The sequence below is a fragment of the Chrysemys picta genome, chromosome 1 (assembly GCF_011386835.1).
Source record: "Chrysemys picta bellii isolate R12L10 chromosome 1, ASM1138683v2, whole genome shotgun sequence".
NCBI lineage: Eukaryota > Metazoa > Chordata > Testudines > Emydidae > Chrysemys > Chrysemys picta.
The window spans coordinates 6995651-7021500 of NC_088791.1; the positions used below are offsets into that span (position 1 = coordinate 6995651).

Below are 25850 nucleotides of genomic sequence, written 5' to 3' on the forward strand. Positions count from 1 at the left end.
TTGCCAGTGATGACACAACTCATATCTACTTTAACAAGGCATCGGCTATGAAAGGAGAAGAAGTGACATTATTTATATAAAGAATTGTGTTTCAGTTTCAAGGGAGAATCGTTTCCATATGTACATTTCCTTCCATACAGTATCCGTTTCATGGAAGGTTAAAGTTTGGGGTGGGGGGTGGAGGGTTTGGAGACAACTGAACAGAACTGGGCATGTCCATTAAATAATATATGAGCAGAGCAACAGAGATCTAGCAAACATTCCTATATTCTATTGCCAAGCCAGGAAAGGAGGATCACCGAGATCGGGAGTGAAGGGTGAAGTTTAATCATAAATTGTTCCTCTTTCCATTGGACAAGGTCCCTGCATTGAGCACTTCTACGCCAGACTTCAGCCTAATTAGTTTGGAAATCAGGCAAGGATGGTTTTATTGAGACTACGGCTCATTCTGAACTATAGACTAATCATTCCATATGCACCTTTTGAATGACAACCTTAAAATGGGAAATATCATCCCAAGAGTGAAGCACAGAGCAACCAGAACCCCTGTCATAGGGTTATCAGCCAAACAGGTAAGTATGATTACACTATGGAAGTGAACAGGTATCAAACATGACCCTGTTGGTGTGGCCAGGGTCTTCTCAAGGAAGGATCTCTTCTCTTCTCAAACTCTCTCCCATCTGGCATTCTTTGAGGAGCTGGTTTGGGAGTCATAACTGATTTTCATTTGACCCATTTGTGTTACAGCAGTGGTCTCCAACCTTTTTACACCCAAGATCACTTTTTGAATTTAAGGGCAATCCAGGATCTACGCTGCTTCTTCCCCGAGGCCCCGCCTCACTCACTCCATTCCCCCCTCTCTGTTGCTCACTCTCCCACACCCTCGCTCACTTTCACTGGCTGGGGTAGGGATTCAGGTGCAGGCTCTGGGCTGGGGCCAAGAGGTTTACAGTGTGGGAGGAGGCTCTGGGCTGAGCCTGGGGCAGGAGGTTGGGGTACAAGCTCTGGGAGGGAGTTGGGGTGCAAGAGGGGGCTCCAGGCTGGGGCAGAGTGTTGGTGTGGCAGGAGAGGGTATGGGGTGCTGGCTCTGGGAGTAGGCAAAAACATTTGAACTATTATGGGACATACCAGAGCTACAGTTTTGCTAAATCTAGTCAACGTTTGCAAAAAAGGGTCACCAGTTCAGTTTTTTGGTCAGACAGGTGTGTGTGTGTGGTTTTTTTGTTTCAGAACAAAAGCATCTCTCTAAGGAACAGACTGGAAACAATTTTTAGACTGCCTAAGACACACATATTTCTAAAATGCGACCTCTTTCTGCCAGGAGGTTTTTCAAATTCTACTAGAGTCCATTAATGTGTTCTCTGCCCTAAGTAACCTACACAACCATTTAGGAATTGTGATCAAGCCTAACCACCTCAACTATGACGACAGCTGAACAAGAGCTGAGATTAATACAATTTAGTGTACATTTGTTCTTGGATTGTAAACTCTTTGGGGCAAGGATAATCTGTCTACACAATTAATCCACAGCACTACATAAACAACTAACAGTTGAGCTATGACCAGAAGTCAGGGAACAATGGGAATTTCCCCCAGTGGAAAACCCTACCCAAGAGAGTCATTTTGACTAATATTTCTCCATAGAAAGTTTTGGGATTTCGACAAAGTCAAAATTTTTGGCTGAAAAATGAAAGTCCGTCAGGAAAGTTGAATACTTTGTTTCAAGTAGAGATAATCTGAATAAAATAGTTCAGTTTGTTGAACGAAATCAAAACCTTGCATTTCAGGGCAGTGAGGCATTAAATTGCATCCACCTATGTTGCCTCATGGGAGTTGCAGTTCAGGTGCCTCACGCTCCCATTCTTCCCTATGAGCCAGGCTCCCTGGTTACACAGTCTCCCAAGACGCATCACAACCTGCCCTCTTCATGACTTCTTGTGGTGCATCATGGGAGAGACAAGGAAGCTCTGCTTCAGAAATGCATTACTGCTCTATGTAAGATGTAACTTACGTCAATGATGAGCAGTAATACAAAACCGTATCTGTGCACTTTCCATATAAAACAGATAGGGACCTTGCTATTGTCAAGCAGACTTCTTGGAGTCTCTGGCCCATCTCAGTGTGAGGATAGGATATGGTCTGCATGTGTCTGTGCTACAACAAAATGCTTCACTGCTTGATTCAGAATTCCTGGATGTGCTAGCCAAAGCCCAGACCCTGATTTATCAGCCACACACGGAAGCAACTTCGTAACAAAAATCTTTAAGAACCCATTAGATTTTTTTCTCTAGCATGATTGTAGGAGATGGAAGACAACAAATTGCATTACAAAGAATTAAGTCAGCGATTAAAAAACGTTCCCTTGGCCTTAAGTAACCTGTTGAAAAGTCAGTGCCTGGTTGAAATGAGCTTTTCCCCTTGTGGCCATTAATGCCAAATTTGAAGTAATGCATGACGCACTACAAGAAATACGGATGTTAGTTTCAGGGTGGATCATATTCCAGACACCTGCTCATTTCAGTTCCTTTCGAGTCACTTTGGTTGAACTACATTCTTTCAAAGCAAATTTGTTTCTGCTTTTCCTTGAATTTCTAAGACCATACTCAGTTAATTTTTTGTCTAAATGAGCAAAACTGCACCCCATTTTAACTGGTTCACTGACTGGTAATAAAGAGGAAAATTATAACAAACACTGGTTTGGGGAGGTCTGTCTCTTCTCCCCGCTGCCAACACCCATGGCTTATACAGGTGACTAACAAAGTAATTTGTTAATTGGCAAAGTGCCTATTTGATGTAGCAACTACACAGTAACTAAGAGCATTTATGAACTTTATGTTCAGGGTTTAAGAGAAGACTACATCCCTCCCCTGATATTTACAGTATCTTGCAAAAAGATTTTTTTATATTAATTTAGACTCTTTTTTGCTTCTTTATAGTGTATAAAGAAGTCCTGAAAGGCTTAAGAGATTTTCCTGCTTGCTTTTTAGCTTAAAAATGTCAGAAATGAAAAGTATGGTCTTTCCCTTGGTACTGTTGAAGGACATCTTGGGATGTCAGACGTTTATTGGAAAACTCCAGTTGAGATTTGTGAGTTTCCAATCTTTAACAAAGATGTCCTTTCTTCAAAGCATGCATTTGGCATCAAAGCTAAACAGGTGTTTCACAAAACTTCAAATAACGTCCCCAACACATTTAATTGCTCATCTTACAGCCTCTTACGTCACAATATTGTAAGCTCTCTCCAGTCACCAGAGACTTCCTCAGTAGACAACACATGAATTTCTAAACAGAAACAGAACGAGAAAACAAACAGATTTGGGGGTAAGCAGATATCAGGCCTTCTTTATACATCAGAGATGCAAGAGGACACAAGCCCAATTTTTCTTCTTTTTGGTCACCTTTAACCCGAAACCTGATAAGAGTTCTGAAGAGCTATATGATTTTATAATCCAACAAGTGACTGTATTTTGTTTTTGCTTTAAAAATTATACATAAGTTTGCTTCGTACCCTTTGCAGATAGACATCTCAGTTTTTAAAACCAAGCAAATGCAGACACTTATTACAAACAAACTGCTCGTCTGCTATCATTCTATACAGTAACTATAACCCACCACTGCAACATATTCAATACCTTTCCAATAGACATTCTTAAATTGCTTTCGAGATGGGAAGTCTCAGCTGCTGCTAGCTGTAGACAGACAAGACTCACAAGATAAGAGTTTTTGCCCTTGCCTCATTTCCTCAATCAACTCAACCATCAGTTTTTAAGGATTTAATTTATAAGGACGCTTCTCATTCAGATTTCTGGTTTGTTACACCAACATCTGGTTTGAAAACTTAGGTCAAAAGTCAGAATGGCTTCCGTTTTACATATCACTCCTGAGCAAACACTAATAGATGCAAGTTTTCAGGGTCACACACATGGTAGTTACATATTTCCTATCCACGAAGCTAAATATGTACCCAAGAAAGCTATGCCATGTTTTCAGCTAATAGTTCAACCACCTGCAAGAAAAGAGTTCACTTGTTTATTCTCCCATGAGGTTTTAGTAACTCAGTCTGATCCTTTGACTATTTTTTCCATTAGCTATTCATCTCTTATCCAATCCATGTTGACAGATTTAGTAGCAAAGAGTTAAATATCAGGATACCTGCTAAAGGCAAGTGTTTAAAAAACACACCTAACCAGCCTTTTGGGAAAATAAAATTAAAACAAATCCAGAGGGGTTGAACACTACAAGGCTTTTCCTAAAGAGGTTTTCATTATGACAAAAGGTCCAGTGCTGTGTTCAAGAGGTAGTGATTTTAAACAAATGCTGATTCAGTCTCAAAGTCTAGAAGTGTGACTCCTTCAGTAACAATGGTCCCTACATTAGCTTACTACTGCAACAGAAAGACAAGCGTCAGAGATTAAAATAATGTTGCCAAAGAAGAAAGCTAAAAAGTATTTTGGACTTTGTTTTTACAAGTTAATATGCCAGTGCAGAAGTTTCACAAATCATTAACAATGCCTAGTCAAATCTAAACATTCACAGCATTGTCCAATGCGTTCCAGTATGTAGTGTGTCCTAGCACCAGAACGAAAGCAGTACTGTGAGTATTCAACCTCTAATTCACACAATGGCATTTTACTTGCCGAGTAAATCATCGCAAGCCAATAATTAAAACAGCTGCATCCAGAACAAAGTCAGCAAGATGTTCTGTGTATGGCACAAACACTGCGACTTTCCCTTTAGCCTTGACACAGCCTCCACAAATGATACTAACAGCAAGGCAGAGACTCCCTTTAAAAACTAAACTTGGCATGATGGAGGCAGCACACTGCCACGTGGGCAGTGGATGAGGAAAGCTAAAGATATACTACATATCATATCATTCAATATGATCGTCAACCATTAGTGAAGCAGTACTGAGCGTTCTGAAAGGGAATCCCATAACCTCATTTGGTTGTTTGCTGCTGTTCCATCTGAAAGACATCACACATTGGGTCTTGTGAATGAACTGAGGGGGGATAAATTGATGACAGTCTTGAGACTGCCATGGAGAAAGTTTCAGGAGTTTACCTTAGCTGGACAAGTTATTGGAATAATAATATTAATGATAACTTCCAACTGAGGATCTTAACGTGCTTTACAAATATTGATGAATTAAGCTTCAACTCTATTAGGCAGGAAGTATCACTGTCCACATTTCAAAGGTGGGGAAACAGGGAGAAAGGATTTAAGTGACTTGCCCAAAGGATAGAAGCCAGGCCCTCTTGACTCCCAATCCTGTGCTTCAGCTACCAGACCTTGTTCCTGGTATATCAGATCAGGCTTTTCCTCCTCCTCCTCCCTCCCAATCCCCTAGTGAGAGGCATATAATTTGTCTGAAGATAAGAGTCCTAGCGATTTTTATAAATTAACAGTTGAAATGCATGTCCACACATTTCCAATAGCCAGAGGGAAAGAGTTCACCCTAAGGTTTCCCGAAGGGCAACAATAGGCTACATTTCTGTTCTACACATCAAAAGAACAGCCTCAGTTTAATAACTTATCTTTGTAACTAAATTTTGCATACATCAAGGTAATCTAATCTGTGCTATCAACTGTAATGCCAACGTAAAGGGATTTCATTGCTTGGACCCCCAGGTACTCTGTTTGAGCTTTGTACTCTATTAACTCTTTCGGAGGATGAGGAAAAGAAATACTGCTTAATTACAATTAGTTGACGAACAATGATAGGAAGAGTATACCTTGACATTTTATCTTTGGGTCAATACTAGACCAGGGACAAATGACACCATTGTAATTGCTCTGAAATCTAATTAGAGTGAATTTAAATCGTCGACAGCAGGGGGTCTCAAACTGTGGGTCGGGACCCCAAAATGGGTCACGATGCCAAGGTTGGTGTTAGACTTGCTGGGGCCTAGGGCCGAGGCCGAAGCCAAAGCCCAAGCCCCACCACCCAAGGGGAAGGAGGGCTAAGGTTACATGCCCCGTGCCCAGGGCATAAGCCCTTGCGTTTCGACCTTGCCCCCCACCGCCGCCCCGGGTGGAAGGGGGTTCGGGCTTCGGTCCCTGCTCCTTGAGTTGTGTAGTAATTTGTTGTCAGAAGGGGGATCACGGTACAATGAAGTTTGAGAACCGCTGTTCTACAGCACAGTTGCCTTCATAGTAAGTGGCTTCCTATCAATGAGTTTGAATTTCTCTACCTTCAGAGGTAAACCGAAAGCAGAAATTTACACGCCAGCATCGAAGTAAGAGACCTACTGCTGAACTTACACCAGATGCTATGAATTACAGGTGACCTCAGAGATCGGTAACAATTTCAAAGACAAGCATTTGTCACAGCCTTCAGTAATAAATCAAAATTATAAACAAACCTGACACCTTCAACAATCTTTGATTACAGAATATCTACTAATCAAGTACAGAAACTTAACCATTTTGCTGCTGCAAATAAACAAAATACCTCCAACATTCAACTAAGTTTAAACAGGAAGTAGCTATTAAGCCAGTGCACTTCTCCCCCCCCCCCCCCATTCAAAGTTGTTTCAATTTCCTAATCGTAAAATAGTTAAGGAATAGAGTTGATCAAACATTCCAAACCACATGATCCAGAAGCACATTTGCATTTACTGAAATCTTTCATTCAGCTTCCCTACCTATACATCTCTCCATTAAAGCCGTCAGGATGGTAGATAGGTGAGGGAAAAAAGAAAGAATTAGAAAGCAGGGAGGCAGAAATCCATTTCTCCTTAAAACGATTTCACATATTAATAAGAAAATAATGGTTTTCCCCAATTTCCCTGAAGTGAGAAAGAAATGTTTCCACAAATAACCAGCAGGTTTCAAAAAGGGTGCAAGGAGTTCCCTTTCTGGCCTCTGCAGAGATTGCCAACAAATAGCCTGCGATTTAGAAACTGGACAGATCAACTCATTTCATAAGACACCAGGCCCCTCTCAGTCACTACTAACCTGGGCTGGATTCAAGCCAGTAATTAAAGAGATGGAAAATGTCATTATTAGTAATTCACTGAACCATTCAGCCCCCACCCATTTTGTATAAAGTGTTATTTTAGTGCTTTTACAAACATAGTCCAGGGTGTGTTAATATGCAACAAACTTGCACTATGTGGAAATCAAGAAGTACTTGCAGACTCTCACATCTCAGTGAGTCCCATGCATACGCAAGCTGTTGTCTTACACATGCAAATATTAGACCAGCCCTGGCCAAAAAAAAATTAGAAATGGGGGACTGGAGAGCTGAGGGACTGGAATATGGAGCCTCACACCTCTAGCTTGTCTATTTGACTTTAGCCCAGATCAGTAGTGAGCTCTTTACTAACTGATAGTTCTGTGGATTATGTGGAAGAAATTGGTGGATCTCATTCAGAGTGTCTATATTCCATATTTACCATACCAGTTGGTGAACCTGTCAGTAGTCTCAGAAGGTAGCAAGAACTGAAGAGAGCATGGACACTGGTAACCAGCGTATGCCTAGATAGCACCCCTCTGAGTCAGCAATGCAAACTTCTCTATCATCATTTCCATCCTATACCTAGCCTGTGGATAAAGATGACTTCATTCTCCATGGCACCTTACATGAACACTAAATTAAGTATGTGTATAGGTGGGAAGTTGGTTAAAAGCTACAAAGCCATAACGGCCCAAATATGCAGGCCTATTACTGTATTGCCTGGGTCAGACTGTGCTCTGGCACCACACCACCTTGTTGCCTTCCACCTTGGAGGAGATCATCTCTACAAGAAGTTCCAAGCAGCAAGAAGACAAACCTTTAATACGTTGGCATCAAAGCCCTGGACTGGTGACCATCTTATGTGCAACTGCCTGGCCACAGACTCCCAATGATTATTACCATCCATGGTGGCAGGTGCTTGGTACCACAGCAGTTTGAAACAGAACTTACTGTCTATTGGTGATTATGCTGAGGCTTCTACAGATCACAAACTTTATGAGGAACTCTAGAGGATGCAAGATAGGGACACTTAGAAAATGGACACTTTGCGGGACTAATGAACTGCACCTCTGGTAGTAACAGCTGAGAAGTCAATGTCTTGGGAAGCCTGTAGAGTTACATGGGAGAATTTGGAACCACTGTTAAGACACTTACAATATGCATATTTTGACAAAATGTTTTTGAATACAAGTACAAAAGCCTGAGAACCCTGACTATTCCCTAAATATACTGGGAAGAATCCTTGCACATATAGGACATTTAGATTTGTGAAAGGAAATTTCAACCTTCCAGTGAAGGCGTAAGTCTTGTTTAAGCAGTTTATGGAGAGTTACCACCTGTATCTTTAACTGTTGGGGAGTAACAATGTAGAGATGCAAATAAGGACTGTTTAAAGGTCTGACCCAACCAGACTGTTCTCAGACATGACTGTTACTCAAGTGAGTAACCCCAACTGCCAGGACCAAGGCCTCAAGTGAGTTTCTAGAAAGACCCCCTCATTCTGCCCCCCCACCCCAATTCAAGATGCTCTCGAGAGGAACATTGATAAATTTTGTATTCAATTATGTTACTTGTGACATCATCTAAAGAGCCCAGTATCAAATTGTCTGGTCTTCCATGACATCTCCACAATGTAGCGTAAAGAAGTGTGGTGGTTGACAAAAATACTCTTTCCCTCCCATGCAGATCAACTGACATTTGAAGAACTGACACAATGCAGTTTAAGGGGCAGATTTTCAGGCAATATAAACCAGTGTAGCTCCAATGAAGTCAAAGGAACTATACTGATTTTCAACAGCTGAGGATTTGGCCCCAAGTCTTCATCTGTTTTCTGTGAAACCTGATCTGGACAAATCTGAGAAAGCAGCCCAGATGTTAAATACAAATTGACTCATTTATGTAACACTGGGTTATTGTTATAATCTATAACCGTCTGTTTTCAATCTTGACATGAGTTAGGCCATCAATATTTGTCTCCTAAAAACTCACTTTTACACTCTAAAAAGTAGCATGAGCTAAATGAGAAAGATGGTCAAACTACATGACTTAATTGTTCCTTCTGGCCTTGAAATCTAGGAGACTGAACATGAAATGCTTAAATTTAGTTAAAGTATCTTATTTCCTCGAAAGGAGATGTCTGCATTTATATGTTGAAGGTTTTAAATGGGGAAATATGGTTCCTCTTTTTTGAATGTGAGGATCAAAAACATCGATTTCCTTTCCTATAACTAATCACTGCAATTTTACATCTTGTCAATAAACATGTAAAAATTCTCAATGTCCCTGTTGAGAAAAATTAAATATCAACAAATTAGTGATATAAATAGGGTTTCTAGTTTAAGTGATTACTTTAAGAAATACACCCTCATGTTTCAGTCTCATATTTAAGCACAACCCTAGTTTGTGGGGATTTTTCCAGCCATTGCTGGTGCTGTTGCTCTCAATTTATGCCCAGAGCATTGCACTCACTCTATGTATAGTAGGGCTTAAATATTTACCGTTAAGTCTCTCACTGCTTACCCCACCAAACACAGCAAATGTTTAAACTCATAATCGGATGATTTAGGTATGAAGATATCAATATTGCCAACTCCAAGCACTAGAGAATCACAAATCAGGCCCCCAAAATTTATTTTTAAATAAAAGCTGAGATTCTCACATACTCCCATGACTCCAAGAGCTGCGGCTTTAAGAAAACAAAACAAAAAACACAACACTAAATATTGTGGCAACCATAATAAAAATCATAAGGGCTGGCAAAACTAAGCCATAAACATGAATTTAACGTTCTATAAAAAGTCAGATAATAAGAAACCTGACATCCTTTTAGCGATTAAAAAACTGAACTCAATTCTGTTCAACAAAAAATTAGTAATAAGAAATGTAAGCATCTGATTCTTATTTTGAGCCATGTGCCTGCTTTGTGAATGAAGCAACCCAAGAATAGTACCACTGTCAAAAGTTTAGTTTCAAATTAATTATTCTTCATAAAAAAAACAGCACTTCTACAGAGAAACACTAGACCAGAGGTGGGCAAACTACAGTCTGCAGGACCGTCCTGCCCGGCCCCCGAACTCCTGGCCTGGGAGGCTCGCCCCTGGCCCCTCCCCGGTGTCCCCCCCTCCCCTGCAGCCTCAGCTCACTCCGTCACTGGCACAATGCTCTGGGCTGTGAGGTCCTGGGGCAGCGCAGCTGCAGAGCCCGGCCTGACCCAGTGCGCTGAGCTGCGTGGTGGCAGCGGCGTGGCCTGGCTCCAGCCGGGCAGCGCAGATGTAGCGCCACCAGTGCTCCAGGCAGCGCGGTAAGGGGGCAGGGAGCAGGGGGGGTTGGATAGAGGGCAGGGGAGTTCGGGATGGTGGTCAGGGGGCAGGGGTGTGGATAGGGGTCAGGGGGAACAGGAGGTTGAATGGGGACAGGGGTCCCGGGGGAGGCAGTCAGGAATGGGGGGTTGGATGGGGTAGCAGGGGTTCCGGGTGCAGTCAGGGGACGGGGAGAAGGGGTGGTTTGACAGGAGTCCCAGGGGGGCCATCAGGAATGAGAGGAGGGGTTGGATGGGGCAGCAGGAGTCCGGGGGCAGTCAGGGAACAGGGATGTGTGGATGGGGCAAGGGTCCCAGGGGGCCATCAGGGAAGGGGGGGGGCAGATAGGAGGTGGGGGCCAGGCCACAACCCTCTCCACTGCTTTGAAACTTCTCCTATCTTGAGCAGTGAGGAAAGACCAACTTTACTTGTTTGATATAGTTGCTACTACAATAGAGACTGAGCTAGTACTCCTCTCTCCTCAAATACCTTTCCTTTCAAGGAGCCCAGGGAAAGTACTTGGACACTGGTGCTAAATTACAAGGATCTGATCTCCACTATCGTAACTTTTCAACTGAAGAGACCACCAAATCTAAATGCCACGTTCTTCATTTTGGATCCACGTTCATCTCATCACTGTCACACATGGGCTTTCTGTAACTAACTGTGGTAGTTATTGAAATCAGAAGGACGAACCTAAGTTTTCTATGATGTCAGGCGTGTTAAATTTATTAATGCCACATCATTTCTAGTTTCCTTTTGTTTTCACAGCATCCCTTATTTCAGAGGTGACACATTGGCATGTTGCAAACTATAGCCTAAAAGACAAAAGTGTGATATGTTTTAAACAGAGTTCAGGACTAAGCCAATACAACTATGCTGAGTCACATCAGTGTGGATTTGACATTTTCCAAGATGCAAAGAGATTAATTTTTTTTTTGGAGTTTTTACTCTTCCTTTATTTAATTTACAATACTGGCATTTGATTTAAGGGATCAGGAAGGATGAATATGCCACTCAGACCTTAGTGAGTGCTCACCTGTAATACATTGTCCTTCCTTTTCAACTGTGCAACTACTGTAAGCCAAACACAAAATAACTTTATGCAAATTGACTAAGTATAGTAGCAAAACCCATGCACAACTATTCCTAGGTACCACTGATATGGATGTATCACTCTCCCAGGGCAGTAGCACAGCGTGGAAGCTGCCAAGGTATTGTAAGGTTTAATACATGCATTACTGCTACATGTAACCAATACCCAGCAGCACATGTTGGTTTTTGGTAGGGCCAGCTTTAAAGATTTTGGGAATGTCAGCAAGATTATTTCTCTTCTCTGCCCTTGTGTCTCAAACTTAACCTGTTTCATTTGACCTTAGTCCCCCCACCCTCACACGCTTAATTTAAAAAAGGGGGAGGGAAACATTTGGGCCTCCGCCAGCCTCCTCTGATACAGAAGCACAAGTTGTCCCAGGCACAGTTGCCAATACTTGAGATTCCATACAAACACCCCAGAAGCGTTTCCCAAACAAGCTGGAAGCAACTAGGACATTCGGGGGAGTTTTAAATTAGTCTTGCAACAGTTAATTAATGCTGGTTACTCACGATTCAGAAGATGCCTCAAAGTGCTCAAAATTACAAATCTCAGCCCTCCTCCCAGCAGCCCAGGGACCACAAGCAGCCAAGGTCTGTACAGCCCTACCCCTTGCTGCTGTTTCCCTGCATTTCTTCCTACTTATCTAGCTTCCCTCTCATTCTGGGTTTGCCAGCCCAAGCTCCCTCCTCCAGGGAGTGATTGTAGACTACTTCCTTGCAGCCTTTTGCTGCCCATAGCTCCTGGGCTTTATACAGGCCCCTCCTGTTTGTGCCCAGCTGGGCCCATTTCCAATTAGTGGCCTGCTCTTTGTCTCTTTCAGGTGCAGCTTGGGCAGTTAGTTTGCCTGGCCAGCCACTTAAACTCCTCCAGGCCTTGTGTGGGGTGGGCACCCCATCACACTCCCTCCCTATCATCCCTATTTCTGTCGTCTTGTTCTCTTTGAAAACCTAGAATCCCATTTCCTTGTGTTTGTCCCCATTCGCCATCATTCGCTTCCTTGCTCGCTCATGTTTTTCTTCCCCTTTGCTCTCCCCTTCTGTCCCATTCTTCTTGCTCTTCCCACCTTTTCCCCTCCCCCCTCACTATCAGTGGTCTTTGCAATGCCCTATCTTGAGATCCTCCCTATCTTGCCTCCTTTCTCCTTCCCTGCTCCCTAAGGGGTGCTATTACTATCCATCTAGGGTCTTACACTGTGCCGTCACAACGGTATCCAAGCACTGTGGCTTTGAAGGATGGAGAGTAGGTCCACACTTCCTCCACGTAAGATGCTATCCGCTGACCCAGCTCCTACACATTGATGGAGGCCAGAGTGGGAGCTCAAAGGCACCACCTCAGTTGCAGCAGCTGCTAGGAGGGAGCGTACAGTATCTTAGTGCGGTCACAAGAAACCAAGCAGCCAAGAACTGGCAAGCTCCCCACCAAACCAGGAACCAACAGCTATGAGCTCCAAGGCTAGCTAGCTCTAGGTGGCTGTACATGAATGAAATTTATAAAAGATACCAGCAATCTGCTTATGTTACGCTCTCTACAGCAAAGAGGACTAGAGACTATTTAAAAGAGTAGCCAACGCCTACAGGGACCCACTACTGCAGATCCCAAAGGCTGGTCTTCATTTTTGAACCTAGACAACAAAATAGCACATTTTAAACAAAAAAACCCCAACCTGTTTTTTAAAAGAGATCTTTCAATTTAAGTTGTTCACACAGTAGAAGTCAAAGTTACTCAAGCCTTTTGTGGCTCAGCATCGCTGAGCAAGGAAACCCCATTAGCAAGGAACATACGTGAACAGAAGTGAGATAACAGATTCAGCGGAGTATAGACAGGGCCTTGTAGCTCTTCGACTAATAACTAAACTAGAGCCTCAAAGTTTCAGTCTTTATTCACTGCACAGTTAAAAATAGAACTTCTCAGCTCTGCAGACTGCCTTGTTTAAGATCAGAAATGCTCTAAAGCTCAGTCAAGTCTTTGCAGACAATACATTGCAGATGATCTAGGTTCATTATCCATAGTTATTCCATGGCAAAACAGTGGATTTGTTGATGACATTCTCTCATGTTTCCAGGCTTTTTCCTTAACGTTTTAGGGCACATGATTTTGCCACTGTGAGGACAGACGAAGCAACACTTAGTCTCCTAAGATGCCAAAGAGCTTATGTTAATATTTTATAAATCATTTCAATTTTGCCTCTATATTAATCCACTGCACAGAAGGTAAACCAAGGACATCCAGAATTAATATTTCAGATACTTTGCAACTTTTAGTTCCTCCTTTATACAGAAAAGTCTAGAATTCTCTTCTGGACTGAGCAGCCAAGAACCATCATAGGAACTGCCATACTGGATCAGATCGGGTCCAGTGATGCAACATCCTGTCCTCCAACACTGGAGTACCAGCTGTTTTAGAGGAAGGTGCAAGAAACCTGGCAGTAAGCAGGTATGAGAGAATATGCCCCTGGAAAGCTCCTCTCCTACCCCTCATTAGTTAGAAGTCAGCTCATGGCCTGAATAGGGATGGGTCTCCCTTCCAGAACGCTTAAGGTATATCCCACAGCCAGTGTTCACTCTAATTTTTCCCACCCATGTGGGGTTGAATTTTGTTACGTGCACCAATATGGAAGTGATGTGACACACATGAGCTCCATATTGGTGCACATAAAATTCATGTGGTGGGTGGCACTAAGGGGTTTGGAGTGCGGGAGGGGGCTCAGGCCTGGGGCAGCAGAGGGTTGAGGTGCGGGGGGGGGCACACAGCTCAGGGGGGCTGTGGATGAGGGGTTTGGGTGCAATGGGGCTCACTGGGGCTACAGTGGGAAGAGAGGACTCTCCACCCCCTCCAGCTCTCTGTCCCTGCAGCAGCACCTGGGCTGGGGGGGGACAGGTGCCTCTCCCCCAACCGCAGCAGGTCCGGGAGGAGGGGCACCTGGGGAGAGCGCCGTGGCAGGTTCAGGGTTTGGGGAGAGCTAGCAGGGCACACACTAGGACTCTAAAAATAACTGTATAGACAGCGCTTTGAACCTGCAGTTCAGATCGGAGCTCTAGGGAGCAGGGGGTGGGCTTCGGAGCCTGAGCAGCAACTTCTACACAGCACGTGCCCTGCTAGCCCAAATCTTAGCCTCAATGGTATCTTGTGGCAGCAAGTTCTACAGATGGTGTGTTGTGTGAAAAAAAGTATTTTTTTAATCAGTTTTAAATTTAACGTATTTCCATTTGACCGTTCCCTTGTTATGTTATGAGACGGGATGAATAGCAGTGTCCAATCTGCTCCCCAACACGACTCATTATGTATACCGTCGCTCTAATATAACCAGTCTATCAGAGCTCCACAAATAATTGACTAGAAACAACCAGCTGTTATACCAACGTTATCTTGCAGTCAAGAAGGCAGCAATGATTTGCAAATTTGTAACTTAGATTCCAGGTCTCACCCTCAACACGTATTATGAATGTTCAAGGCCACCTATAAAACACACTGGAATTTAGGAATAACGTTAAGTAAATTTTGCAGTGAATTGTCATTAGCAAGGAAAGTGCTTAAACAAAAGGGAGCTCATAGATCTAGCACCAAAGTAGACAGGGCCTTGAAACACTTGCAGAGGCTGAACTGGTAGCTTCTAGACCAATAACTTAACTAAAGCCTCACACCTCAGACTTTCACAGAGAATGGAAAGCCTCTAAAAAGCAGTTACTATCAATAAATTTTACTTAATTTTACTAACAAGGTGCTAGCCAAAATTTGATATAAAAATGTACACCTCTACCCCAATATAACGCTGTCCTCGGGAGCCAAAAAATCTTACCACATTATAGGTGAAACCGCGTTATATCGAACTTGCTTTGATCCGCCAGAGAGCGCAGCCCAGCCCCCCCGGAGCACTGCTTTACCACATTATATCCGAATTCGTGTTATATCGGGTCACGTTATATCAGGGTAGAGGTGTAGTTGCTGACGTCACAGAAAGAACCCAAATTTGCAGACTCAAATTTTCATAGGTATTACAGAATGTTTTAGAATGATCAATATAATAACTAACGATTTGTATTAATACTGTAATGGAACTTATTTTTACACCCATACTCTTCCCCTTATTCTAAAGGATCCCACTGCACTTTAATTAGAGCGAGTACATGCCACTGAAATGCAGCCACTTCTGGAGTGGGAGAGCAACACTCCTCATTACAGAATAAAGAATATAATTTAAACGGCTACACTAGAAGTCCCTTCAAAGTGATTAAATAGAAATTGAAGTCAGAGATGTTACTTTCTGTATTTTACTACATACCTTTCATGTTGTGTGTAAAACGTACCCTGTAATCTATAGTTATAGTAGATCTGTCAGTCAACATGGCAATTATAATGATACTGCTGACAAAGATGCTTCCATTCAGCAATGGGTGAGACATGGTATCCCAAACCAAAAACAACAGTGTGTGAAGAGCATCATTAACCTGGTCTCTTTCTGGAGACTAAGTCAACTTGTTATTCCAGGCGTTCATATTGCTATGGAGAACAGGGCAAGTGATTTAAGGTCATTAGAATGTCAAGACCACCATGAGAAATAGTGCCTGGAAAGCAGCAGCAGTTAAAACCACACTAGTTTTGAAGCTGGCATCAGTCGCAGCTGCAAACACGAATGGGAACAGAGGGCCTGAAGGCCGCGCAAACAAAGATATCTCCTTCCCGACACTGCATGCAATCCCCTCTTCAGTTCCAGGCACCTCATTACCAGAAAAATATTGCTAAATATAACACTTAGGTATATAAATAAAAGTGATCAGAATGCTACAGAGATTGATTTGTGGGGAATCTCTATGGACAGTTTGGCTTAGTGATGAATAACCTGGGGGTGGGGAAAATTACAGCCTAATAGTATTTGAAGTGTGTCAACATCAAGGACAGAGGAATTTTGGGTGCTGTAAGAGGGTAGAACAAGGAGAACCTTGATTCAATTAAAGAAGTGAAAATTTCAGACAAAAATAGACACTTCCTGACAGCAAGATCTATTAGACTATAGAATAGTCACCCAAGTGATGTAGAGCCATTACTTGGTACATTTTCTAGTGTTTTCTGCAGTTCAATTTCAAGTGTTCTGTAGGGATCAACAGGGTGCTGGCATGCAGACACACTGGATGACCTATTCGAACTAGAGACAGTAAGATCATATGATTCTTTAGTCATCCCTGCACTATTTGGTGGGGAGAAGCAAACAGCAATACCCTATGTATGTCGGCTATTCCAGAAACATATGGACAGAGGCCACTGAAAAATGTGTTGAAAGCAGGGGAGTTGAGCACACAAATAAGAGAAGGCAAATAATGAACTTCTAAATACCGATATATGTACCCACATATATAGCCTCATCTAACATTCAAAAATGTGTTATTCAGCGGTTACCTTTCATCTTTCTTGCCAGGAGCATGGGCAGGACTCCAGGAAAGAGGGGGGGAAAACGACTACTGAGTACTCAAAAATGTCTCTTACCATCTTCAAACTTACAGCTTAACAATGGCTATATTGGCATAATTCAGGATAGCTGTTTGGCCAGTAGGAAGTTCCATACTGTCCCCTGCCCCTATAATTGTGGGGACTTTTCTACTTTTAATAGTAATCTGTTGTTTATATAGCCTGGTTATGGTGGTCATTGGTGGTCATTTACATGGTTTTAAAAGTGCACAAAATAGCAACAGGTGCTAAGAATGACAAGTTATGTAGCAATTGTGAGTGATCATTCTATACCACTGCAGTGCTCATGTGTTCCCTTCCAGCTGTTCTGCTCACCTCTTAATTGTCTGCTGTTGCCCACTCCTGCTGCTTTAAAAAAAACCCAGATTGTAATGCTTGAGGATGTTACCCTACAAAGCTCAACTTATATGCTGATCTACATCTACTATAACGAACTGACTTTTTCCCTCTATTGGATGGAAATGAATCACAAGGCCTCATACTATGTTGTCGAGCAGAAATCCAGGTTACTACGACCTGATTTAGACTTAAAGTTTGGCAAGGTAATGTACCAACAGCACTCAAGAGCATTAACACCACTCCAACACCATTCTTCTGGGCACCTCTATAATAACAGTGCAGGAACACAAGATTCAAGGCTTCAATTTTACGAGTATGCCTTTCAGAAGATTTTGAGAGAGCATAGCTATTTTTGATTCTACGGTAGCACTGATAACAGAAAACAGTGTTCTGCAGTCCATTCTTTTACTTAGGACATTACAGCTAAGGTCTCAGAGGCAAATGGACACATAACCCCAAAGAATCCAAAGAGGAGACGGCAACGATTCAACGGGGGCATCTTATGGCTACTCCTACATGTTGAAATTTACCAGAGTGAGAGTGATTCACAGCCATGACAGATGTAGGAGGTTATTTGCTTTCTGCCAAGAAATGGTTTTGAACACATTTTGGGGTTCTCATCATAGCAAGAGCTTCCCTTTTAAGAGTTAGTGACTATACTACAAAATCATCCACAACTGACTTTGAATCTTTACCAATTTACAGAAGAATGCCCTCACATTACATAAAAGCATTTTAACTGGTGTTAAAAGTAGGCCTTTCTAAACATGGCAATATGAGGAATAAAAATAAAGACACGATTTTACAAAGCAAGCCACTTAGTTTTTCTAAAAAGCACACATGCATATTTTTACTGTTACTACCAAGTAACAGCTTCCAAGATTTGTTTAATCAGTAAGTGTTTAGTAAAGTATACTTTACTCAATTCTCGGCAATCTAATTCCAGTTTAGTTTTACCAAGAATTGCTTCTGAGAACCATAAACGTAATCCCCAAAAAGACTGCAATGGCATACAGTCCACTAAAACCATTGCTCGGAAACCAAGTAGCATGGTAGGCACGACTCAAATGCTGAAAAATCCACAAAGTCTTTGTTTTAAATAGGGCCAGATTAAAATGTCTCCTCTAGTTTTACAATCTAAAGTTTTAACCAAATTCATATTGTACAATGGTTATTGACATAAAACTATAATTATATTATTAAGCAGGTGCAGCACCCTTTCAGGTTTGTGTTGCAAGTCTAAGCTTCAATGACCTCTGCAATCAGACTGACAAGGCAACAATGGAACTTGGGGCGGAGGGGGGGGGGGGGGGAGGAGAGGGAATTCATTAGCTAGGGGAGGTAAATTCAGCTCTGAACCCAACAAGACGATACTCTTGAAGGTTGCCTTTAAGGCTGTGAGAATTTTGTGTTTTAGCAAAATGATACATGGGGTTAAGTTCTTAAAACGGCAGGTAGGAGAACATGCACTCAGATTGTGAATATGAGGCATACTGGTCACTGTTTAACTGAGATAAGTAACAATATCTTGTTTTCTACCACAGCCTAAGCTACTAGTGCCAAAAAAAACCCCACATATTCCTGAGCCCTAATTCTAAAGATTTTGTTTCCAAGTCTTCATCTGTTTGAAAAAGTATCATGACTTCTCCCATCCGTTCAGTCAATTAAAATGGAGACCAAAATGTATAAAAACTTCCCCAAGACATTTTCAGGATTTACATTCTACCTTGTGAAAGTTTTAGCTTAAAATGAAATTTATCCTGAACATAAGCTGTTTTCTGTCCTCTGATTCAGCTAATCTAACAACTGATATAATGCAATATTACTGTCTTTTGCAATAACAAATCATTCATCAATACACAGGTAAATGGAGAAAGATCTTAGCATTTATTTTTCATTTTTAGCCTCAAATAATTTTGGAATAACTTTTAAATGATCTCATTCTAACAAAGTCATCCCTCTGTCAATTAGTGTAGCATATCTGTTCTTCACAAAGTTTCAGCAGTTTAAAATTTTTGCTGCAGCAGCCGCCATTTGTGTCCCAATGGCCAAAAAAACGAAGATTCACCAAGCTAAATGTGGCTGTATTTATAATTCCTTTCATGGACAGTGTGTGACATTCTTTTCTAACTTCAGCTCTGACACTTAAAAGTTTAGACAGTGTGATCAAGTCATAAGACGCTATAGATAAAAGGGAAATAAAGTAAAATTCTGAAAAACTGAGTTCAAATAGAGTCTGCAAATAAACTGCATTCATATGTACACTGCTATACTGGTGCAGAATAAACTCCCAACCTCAATACTATTGTAATCCTACCAGAATCACCTCCAAGAAATGTAATTGCAGGGCTCCAAAAATTACACAGATTAACATTTCAGGGATACCCAATACCCGTTGTACTCATTTCCCTATATAAGAAATTTCCCCCATACACCAAAAAAAACCCCATTCCTCCGAAGATTGCCCTGTGCTTGTTTTCAAAGGCTTCCACTGGGCCTCCTTCTCTTTCCCCAGCCCCCACTCTCCAGTATATAAACACACTCTTGTCACACACTCTATCAGCTGTTCGTGTTGCTCCGCCCAGGCCTCAGTTTCCGGGTAGTAACAGAGCAACCAATCGGCTGAGTTGCAAGCTCTGCCTGAGGCCTTTTGCCTGCAAACACTTTTCCAAAACAAGCAGTTCGTCATTTCACAGGGGGCACTGGCTCATCCAGGGCGAGGGGAGATTGTAACTGCCATGCAACAGGGGAGGGAGCAAGTCCCACAAGCCTCCAGGACACAGTGAGCTGCACAAGCTCCCCCCTCTACCTGAGGAAGTATGGGGGTGGAAGGGAGGGGGAAAACTTATGCACATCACTAGACTGATCATTAAAAAAAAATAAAAAAAAATTAAATGGTCACCAGTATCAGATCTCAAGTAATCTGAGTAATTCCCTATATTCTGGGTATAAAACTTCCTTGAAAGTCATTCCCCAGTTGGGGGCACAGGAAGCTTCTGATCTTTTGTGCACAGCACTGCATGTAATAGAACAACTCTACTGGGTCTGATATTTAGGCAGTGAGGACACTCAAGAGAGGGGTGTGGGGAAGGAGACAACAGGCAAATCCCTGCTTCTAGGCTCTTTCCAGCGTTTAGAGAAGGGATCAGAAGAGAAACAATGAATGACTCAGTGTCAGAACATAATCATCCAGCTGATTATTAAACATCAGTTAAAAAAAACACTCCCCCTTGCAATTTAGAGAGAGCGAGCGAGCACAAGCAACCAACCTCTCCCGTTCTCTGGTCACAAAGAAACATCTACAAAAGGACATGGACGTGTTGGGATTGAAAATAGGAATAATAAAGGACTCCACTCCTCTCCTAAACCTGTCAGAGCAGTAAAAGGCAGCAGACTTGTAACTTGCTCTCTAGTCCCTTCCTAGACAAGGTAGCTCTTGGCAGGCTGTAAATCTGTGCCATGATTATATACTAGACACATTAAAGAGAGGCTGAAACGGGAGATTGTAATGAAAATGGCAGCAAACAAAAAAAAATTCAAGCCACATTCAAGTACATTCCTTCAGTACAGTTCTCTCTCATTTACTCACCACCATAACCAGCTTCAATCCCCACCCCACCCGCACCCCTCAAACACACACTTATTTCAGATAATGTGCAGATCGGTTTACAGATAGGAGGATTACACAGAAAAATGAAGTGGCTCAGTAGTTTAGGATGAATCAGAGTGTAGGCCTAAAGATCCGAAGGAAGGCCAGACAAACAAAAAGACTGGGGAAGGAGGAAGGTAGAGAAGAGAGTCATCTGACATACACAACTTCCTAACTTTGCTGTCCACAAGAAACAAACCGCTCTACCCTTCTGTCTCAAATACCAAGAACATTGGGGTAACAATAATAAAAGCTACAGTTTTTAAAAGCCTCTGGATTCTTTTGTCAGGGGAAAAGAGCAGGAGATTGGAAACTAATTGGAATTGAGAGGAATGTCAGCCTATTTACTGCTCTTCATCTACCACCAAGCCATAATATACCAAAAAACTGCTCTTTGTCGCCTAAAATGCTGTAGTCATTCTAGATGTCAGCTACCAAGCAGGAAAAAAAAAGTGGGGGAGAAAATGCATCAGGTCATAATGGGCCTCATCCACACTCCAGCACAGTCCTCTTCAAAAATTATACACAATGAAGATTATTTCCACTAAACAGCTGGAGATCTCAACCCTCCTCCTGGTGAAATTAACCATCAATTGAAATTTGCATTTGGGAGGGTATGACATGTTGTAACTCTAAACTCCAGAATAAAAATAGCACAGATTCTACCATGATCGGTAGTCATTTCCTATGTTATAAACAACATTAAAAATAAAGAAGCTTTGTATAAAAACATACACACAAAACATCATCAAGTTTTCTTCGGGTAAATTGTCCTCATGCCATAAACATTAGTGTTGTTGATTTCACCCCTTCTTTTAAAAAACAAAACCAAATAAGTTTGTTTATCTCTGCCTCTAGCAACTAAATCAGATCTGTTTATCAACCCCCAACCTTCCTACCACAATCAAAAAACAGATCCCTCAGCCCTAAATTCTCTTGGGGGAAAAAATATCTCTGAAAGCATTTCAGTTGGTTATGTCGATTCTCCCCACCACCACCACCTTGTAAACAAAACTATTAATAAAACAATTCTATAATCGAATTCCCAACGATATTTCAAAAGCCACCCACACTCCAGACAGCAAAAGAGAGGGATACACCATCCTATGAAGGGCGAGAATAAAAATACTGAGAAAAATAAAAATAGATCCATTAGGAAAGAAAAAAACCTACCCTAAACTGAAGTGTTACATAAACAAAACCTCTAGCAAGAAGGGGGGCGGGGGGGGAGAGAGACTTTTCAATCGCACTGAAACCCCTTCTTCTCACTCCATGGCACCTTATTTTTGGTTTGTTGCAAACTAGGCTATCCCCTCCCCCCCCCCCCCCCCCCAAAAAATTTAAAAAAAAAAATAAAACTGCCACAAATCCCTAGGCTGGCACCAGAAGCTTTGGGAACTGCAGGCTGAAACCATGGAGTAAATAATAATAAACATCACAAAAGGTTTTCTCTGGGCTGTGGCTATTAGACAAGGCCTCCCCATTCTCTCAGCCCCACTCCTCACCACCCTAAGCTGTGGAACTACATTCCAGGGAAGGGGGCTGGGGAAAAGAGGGGAGCCATCTAGAAGTGGGGGGGGGGGATATTCCTTTGAAATACCCCTTCCGAGGCTGACTACCAGCTGTCATAATATCTGATATGGGGGGGGTCTCTCCCTTACCCTGGGGGGAGTCACAATCCCAGGGGGGAGGAAAAGGAGTTGCCCTAGCTGGACTGAAGGATCCTCTCCCATTACCCCACTCCTTAAAGGTACTAATTTCCCCCCAGGATAAGTGGTTGGGGTGGCCTCTATCCCCCAGGCCGAGTCTCCGTGGTTTAAAAGGGCCTTCAGTCCTTAGGCTGTGGGATCTGGTGTTTGTGGGGGAGCTCAGGCTGGGAGAGAGATCTGGAGTCCCCAGGACTGGGGGAGAGGGATCTGCTTGTCTAGGAGGCCTCTCCTCAGCAGAGTGGGAAGGGTTGGTGTTTGGGAGGTGTTTGCAAGGGGGTCCCCCAGGAGTGGGGCTGGTCTAGGGGAGTTTCACCCTCTCCCCCCACAGATAGAGCTGGTTTCACCATGGGAGATCAGAGGGACTGACCCTGGCAATAGTACACCACTGGGGGAGGGAGGATAAGGGGGTGTCACCCTCCACTGGGCTGAGGGTCTCTCCCCCAGGGTATTTTCCTCACTGGGGTCTCTCTCCCCCCCCACGGGGATGGGGACTCTCTCTCTCTCTCTCCTGCCCCCACTGTCAAATAGGGGAGGCCTTTCACCCCCTTCCTCCCTGTGGGGTCTCCCCCATACACACAGGGGGATGGGGGACATCTCTCTCTCTCCCCCACACATGAGATGGGAGAGGGTCTCTCTTTCTCTCTCTCTCTCTCTCTCTCTCTCCCCCCCACTCATGAGACGGGGGAGGGTCTCTCTCTACCTCCCTCCCCCTCACACACTCATGAGATGGGAGAGAGTCTCTCTTTCTCCCCCCCCAAGGAGGATGGGGGGAGGGTCTCCCCCCCACACAGGGCAATATGGGGGGAGTCTCTGCCCCCCCCCCCCACAGAGGGACCTGGGGGGGTCTCTCCCCTCCCCTCCACAGGGGCTGTAGGGGGTCTCCCCCGCGCGGGAAGGATACAGCTTGACCACGTCGGTGTCCATCCGCCTCTTGCCCGGGCTGGGGGAGGACATGGTGCCCCCGGCTGCCCGGCTCCTCCTCTCGGGCTGTCAGAGCCCCGGCTCCTCCGGGCTGGGGGGGGACCCGGCAGGGGCGGCTCCCCGGGGGGGGGGCGCCGGGCACCGACCCGCTGGCGAGCCCCCTCCTCCTCCTGCTGCTGCTGCGCCCTGCGGCTGGCGGGGCCTGGCCGCTCCTGCCTCCCCCAGCTCCGACTCGCTCTCCCCTCAGCCCCGAGCCCTGCTCCGCTCGCCTCTGCCGGAGAGCCTCTCTCTGGACCCCTGACGTCACCCACAGTGACCTCACCGCCCAGGCCCGCTCCGATTGGCGGGGCGGCGCGTGACGCAAGCGCGGACAGCGCGCCGCCCCCTCCCCGCGGACTGCTGGGAGTTGTAGTCTCCTCCCCCCTCCCCCGGGAGGAGGAGGCGCTTGAGCGCTGGGGTAAGGCGCTGTAGGCGAAGTGTGTGGCCCAGCCTTGGGGAGCAGCGAGTTAGAAGCAGTTTAGGGTTCTTAAGGCTGCCGGCTCGAGGCCTGTCCCTTGTAATAGAGCAGAGTACTTTCCCTGCAGCACCTGCTCTTGCAGGTGTTAAAGCCCCTGTTCCCCCTGCCGAAAATTGTAGGGTGAGACCCAGGTTTTCCCAGCAAGCTCCCTGGTAGCCAGGTGCACGTACATTCTGACAGCTGCAGAGGAGCTTGGACGTTTGTCTCTTTCACCCACTGACAAGTTGGCCCCATAAAAGATGTTACCTTGTGTCTGCACAATGACAGCCTGCTGCTGGCCCAGATTTCATCTGCATGCAGTCATGGTTTCCATCCTTGTTTGTGTTCTGCTTAGCTGATAGCACTGGGGTTTGGGGAGAGACAAGTCGTGGGCCCCTGGATTCCCTTCTGAGGTTGGGATAGTCTGGCAGTTAGATTCCCCACTTCTATGCCATCACTGACTGCTGTTGGGCAAGTCACTTAGCCACTCTATACCCCATCAATATGAGGATACTGCAGGGCGATCCCATTTTTGTAAACTTCAATTTTCCAAACTCTCTTTACTCCCGTATTCGTTTATGTCCCTCAGCCTGATGCTGTCCATATGTTTTGAACCCCTGGTTTGTGAACATTTAGTGTGTCTCTAAGTCTTCTGTAAAAATAAACGTTTACCCACACCTTCCTCACACAGCTTTCGTGAGGCATAATAGATATAGCAATATCTTGTTGCAATCTGGGTATTATTGGACTGTCAATATACACTGTATTCACACCACACAAGAAATTCACTATTGACTCCATACACATCCTGACATGGGGAAGAGGTTTGCAGCCCCAATAGCAGGGTTTCAGCATTTTTTCCAGGAGGTTTATCACATTTTCCACCAGCTCAGTTTCTGGTTTCTGCTTTTCCGGCTGTCAATAATTTACAGAGAAGTAATGCAGGGTCCATGTGCAAGGGACACCGATCTGAGCGGGAGACTGGAATGAGTGATATCTCTCATAATCAAGTACAACTGAGCAGCGAATGGGAGCAAACAGCTGTTCGACCTTGTGTGACCTTAGAGTGTTGCGATCTGGGAAATGTATTCTTGGGCCTGTCCAACTCTTTATATACAGGCTGTTAGCGGAGCACAGTCGAATGTTACCAATGAATGAGCTTCTCCAATTGATTCTACTGCAATATTAATAACATTCTGGCTAATATGCCAAAGTGGAAAGAAAGGCTGTGTAGTTTAGACATGGGGGCTGGAACGCCTAGGTTCTACTCCCACCTCTGCGATGGACTTTGGGCCGATAATTTAACTGTGCCTCAGTTTACCCATCTGGAAAATACAGCTAATAATACTTACCTGCCTCCTGGAGCAGGGGATTGTGTGACTAAGTTAATGAAAGTTTGCAAAACGTGTTGAGATCGTTGGATAAAAGTTACTATGGAAATGTAAACATTGTATGAAGATTGCAGAGCGTGTGTATGCACCTTCTACTGGATGGAATCGGTACTGTGCATTCAGAGGTCCTAGATTGCTAAGTGAGATTCTCCTCAAGCTCAAGTGGCGGGGGTTGGCACTTTTAGAGCAGGGGGATCAGAGCTCTGTTCCAGCCATCGCTGTGAAGCTTTGAGGGCTGGTCTGCACTGATTTTACATGGGCATAACTACGTCTCTCAGAGATGTGAAAAATCCACACCCTCGAGGGACATAGTTAAGAGGACCAAATCCCCTGACCTAACCTGGATTAACTACAGCGACGGGAGAACCCTTCCATCGCTGTAGTAAGTGATTACGCTGACATGCTACGGCACTGCAGCTGTTGCTTTTTAAGTGTGGACATAGCATGAGGTGTCTGTAGTGTACAGCAGGGCCAATCGGGGGGGCCAGGAGGCCATTTGGCCTGGGCCTCAAGCTGAAAGGGGGCCTCA

The 25850-nt window shown here is 43.9% G+C and overlaps 1 protein-coding gene across 3 annotated transcripts in view; it reads right to left on the minus strand.

Annotated features, from left to right (window-relative positions):
• UBE2H (ubiquitin conjugating enzyme E2 H) overlaps positions 1–23600 on the minus strand; it is a 67812-nt gene extending 44212 nt beyond the window's left edge. For 2 of the 3 annotated variants that reach the window (XR_010589305.1, XM_065552238.1), the window contains exon 1: positions 23415–23600. Coding sequence is in view for 1 of the 3 variants with exons in the window: in XM_065552238.1 (XP_065408310.1) it covers positions 23415–23467 (53 nt within the window). In the remaining 2 variants the exon portion in view is untranslated. The remainder of the gene's footprint in view (positions 1–23414) is intronic. The other variant, XM_065552249.1, reaches the window with a different exon arrangement.
• Between the last annotated feature and the right edge of the window lie 2250 nt (positions 23601–25850).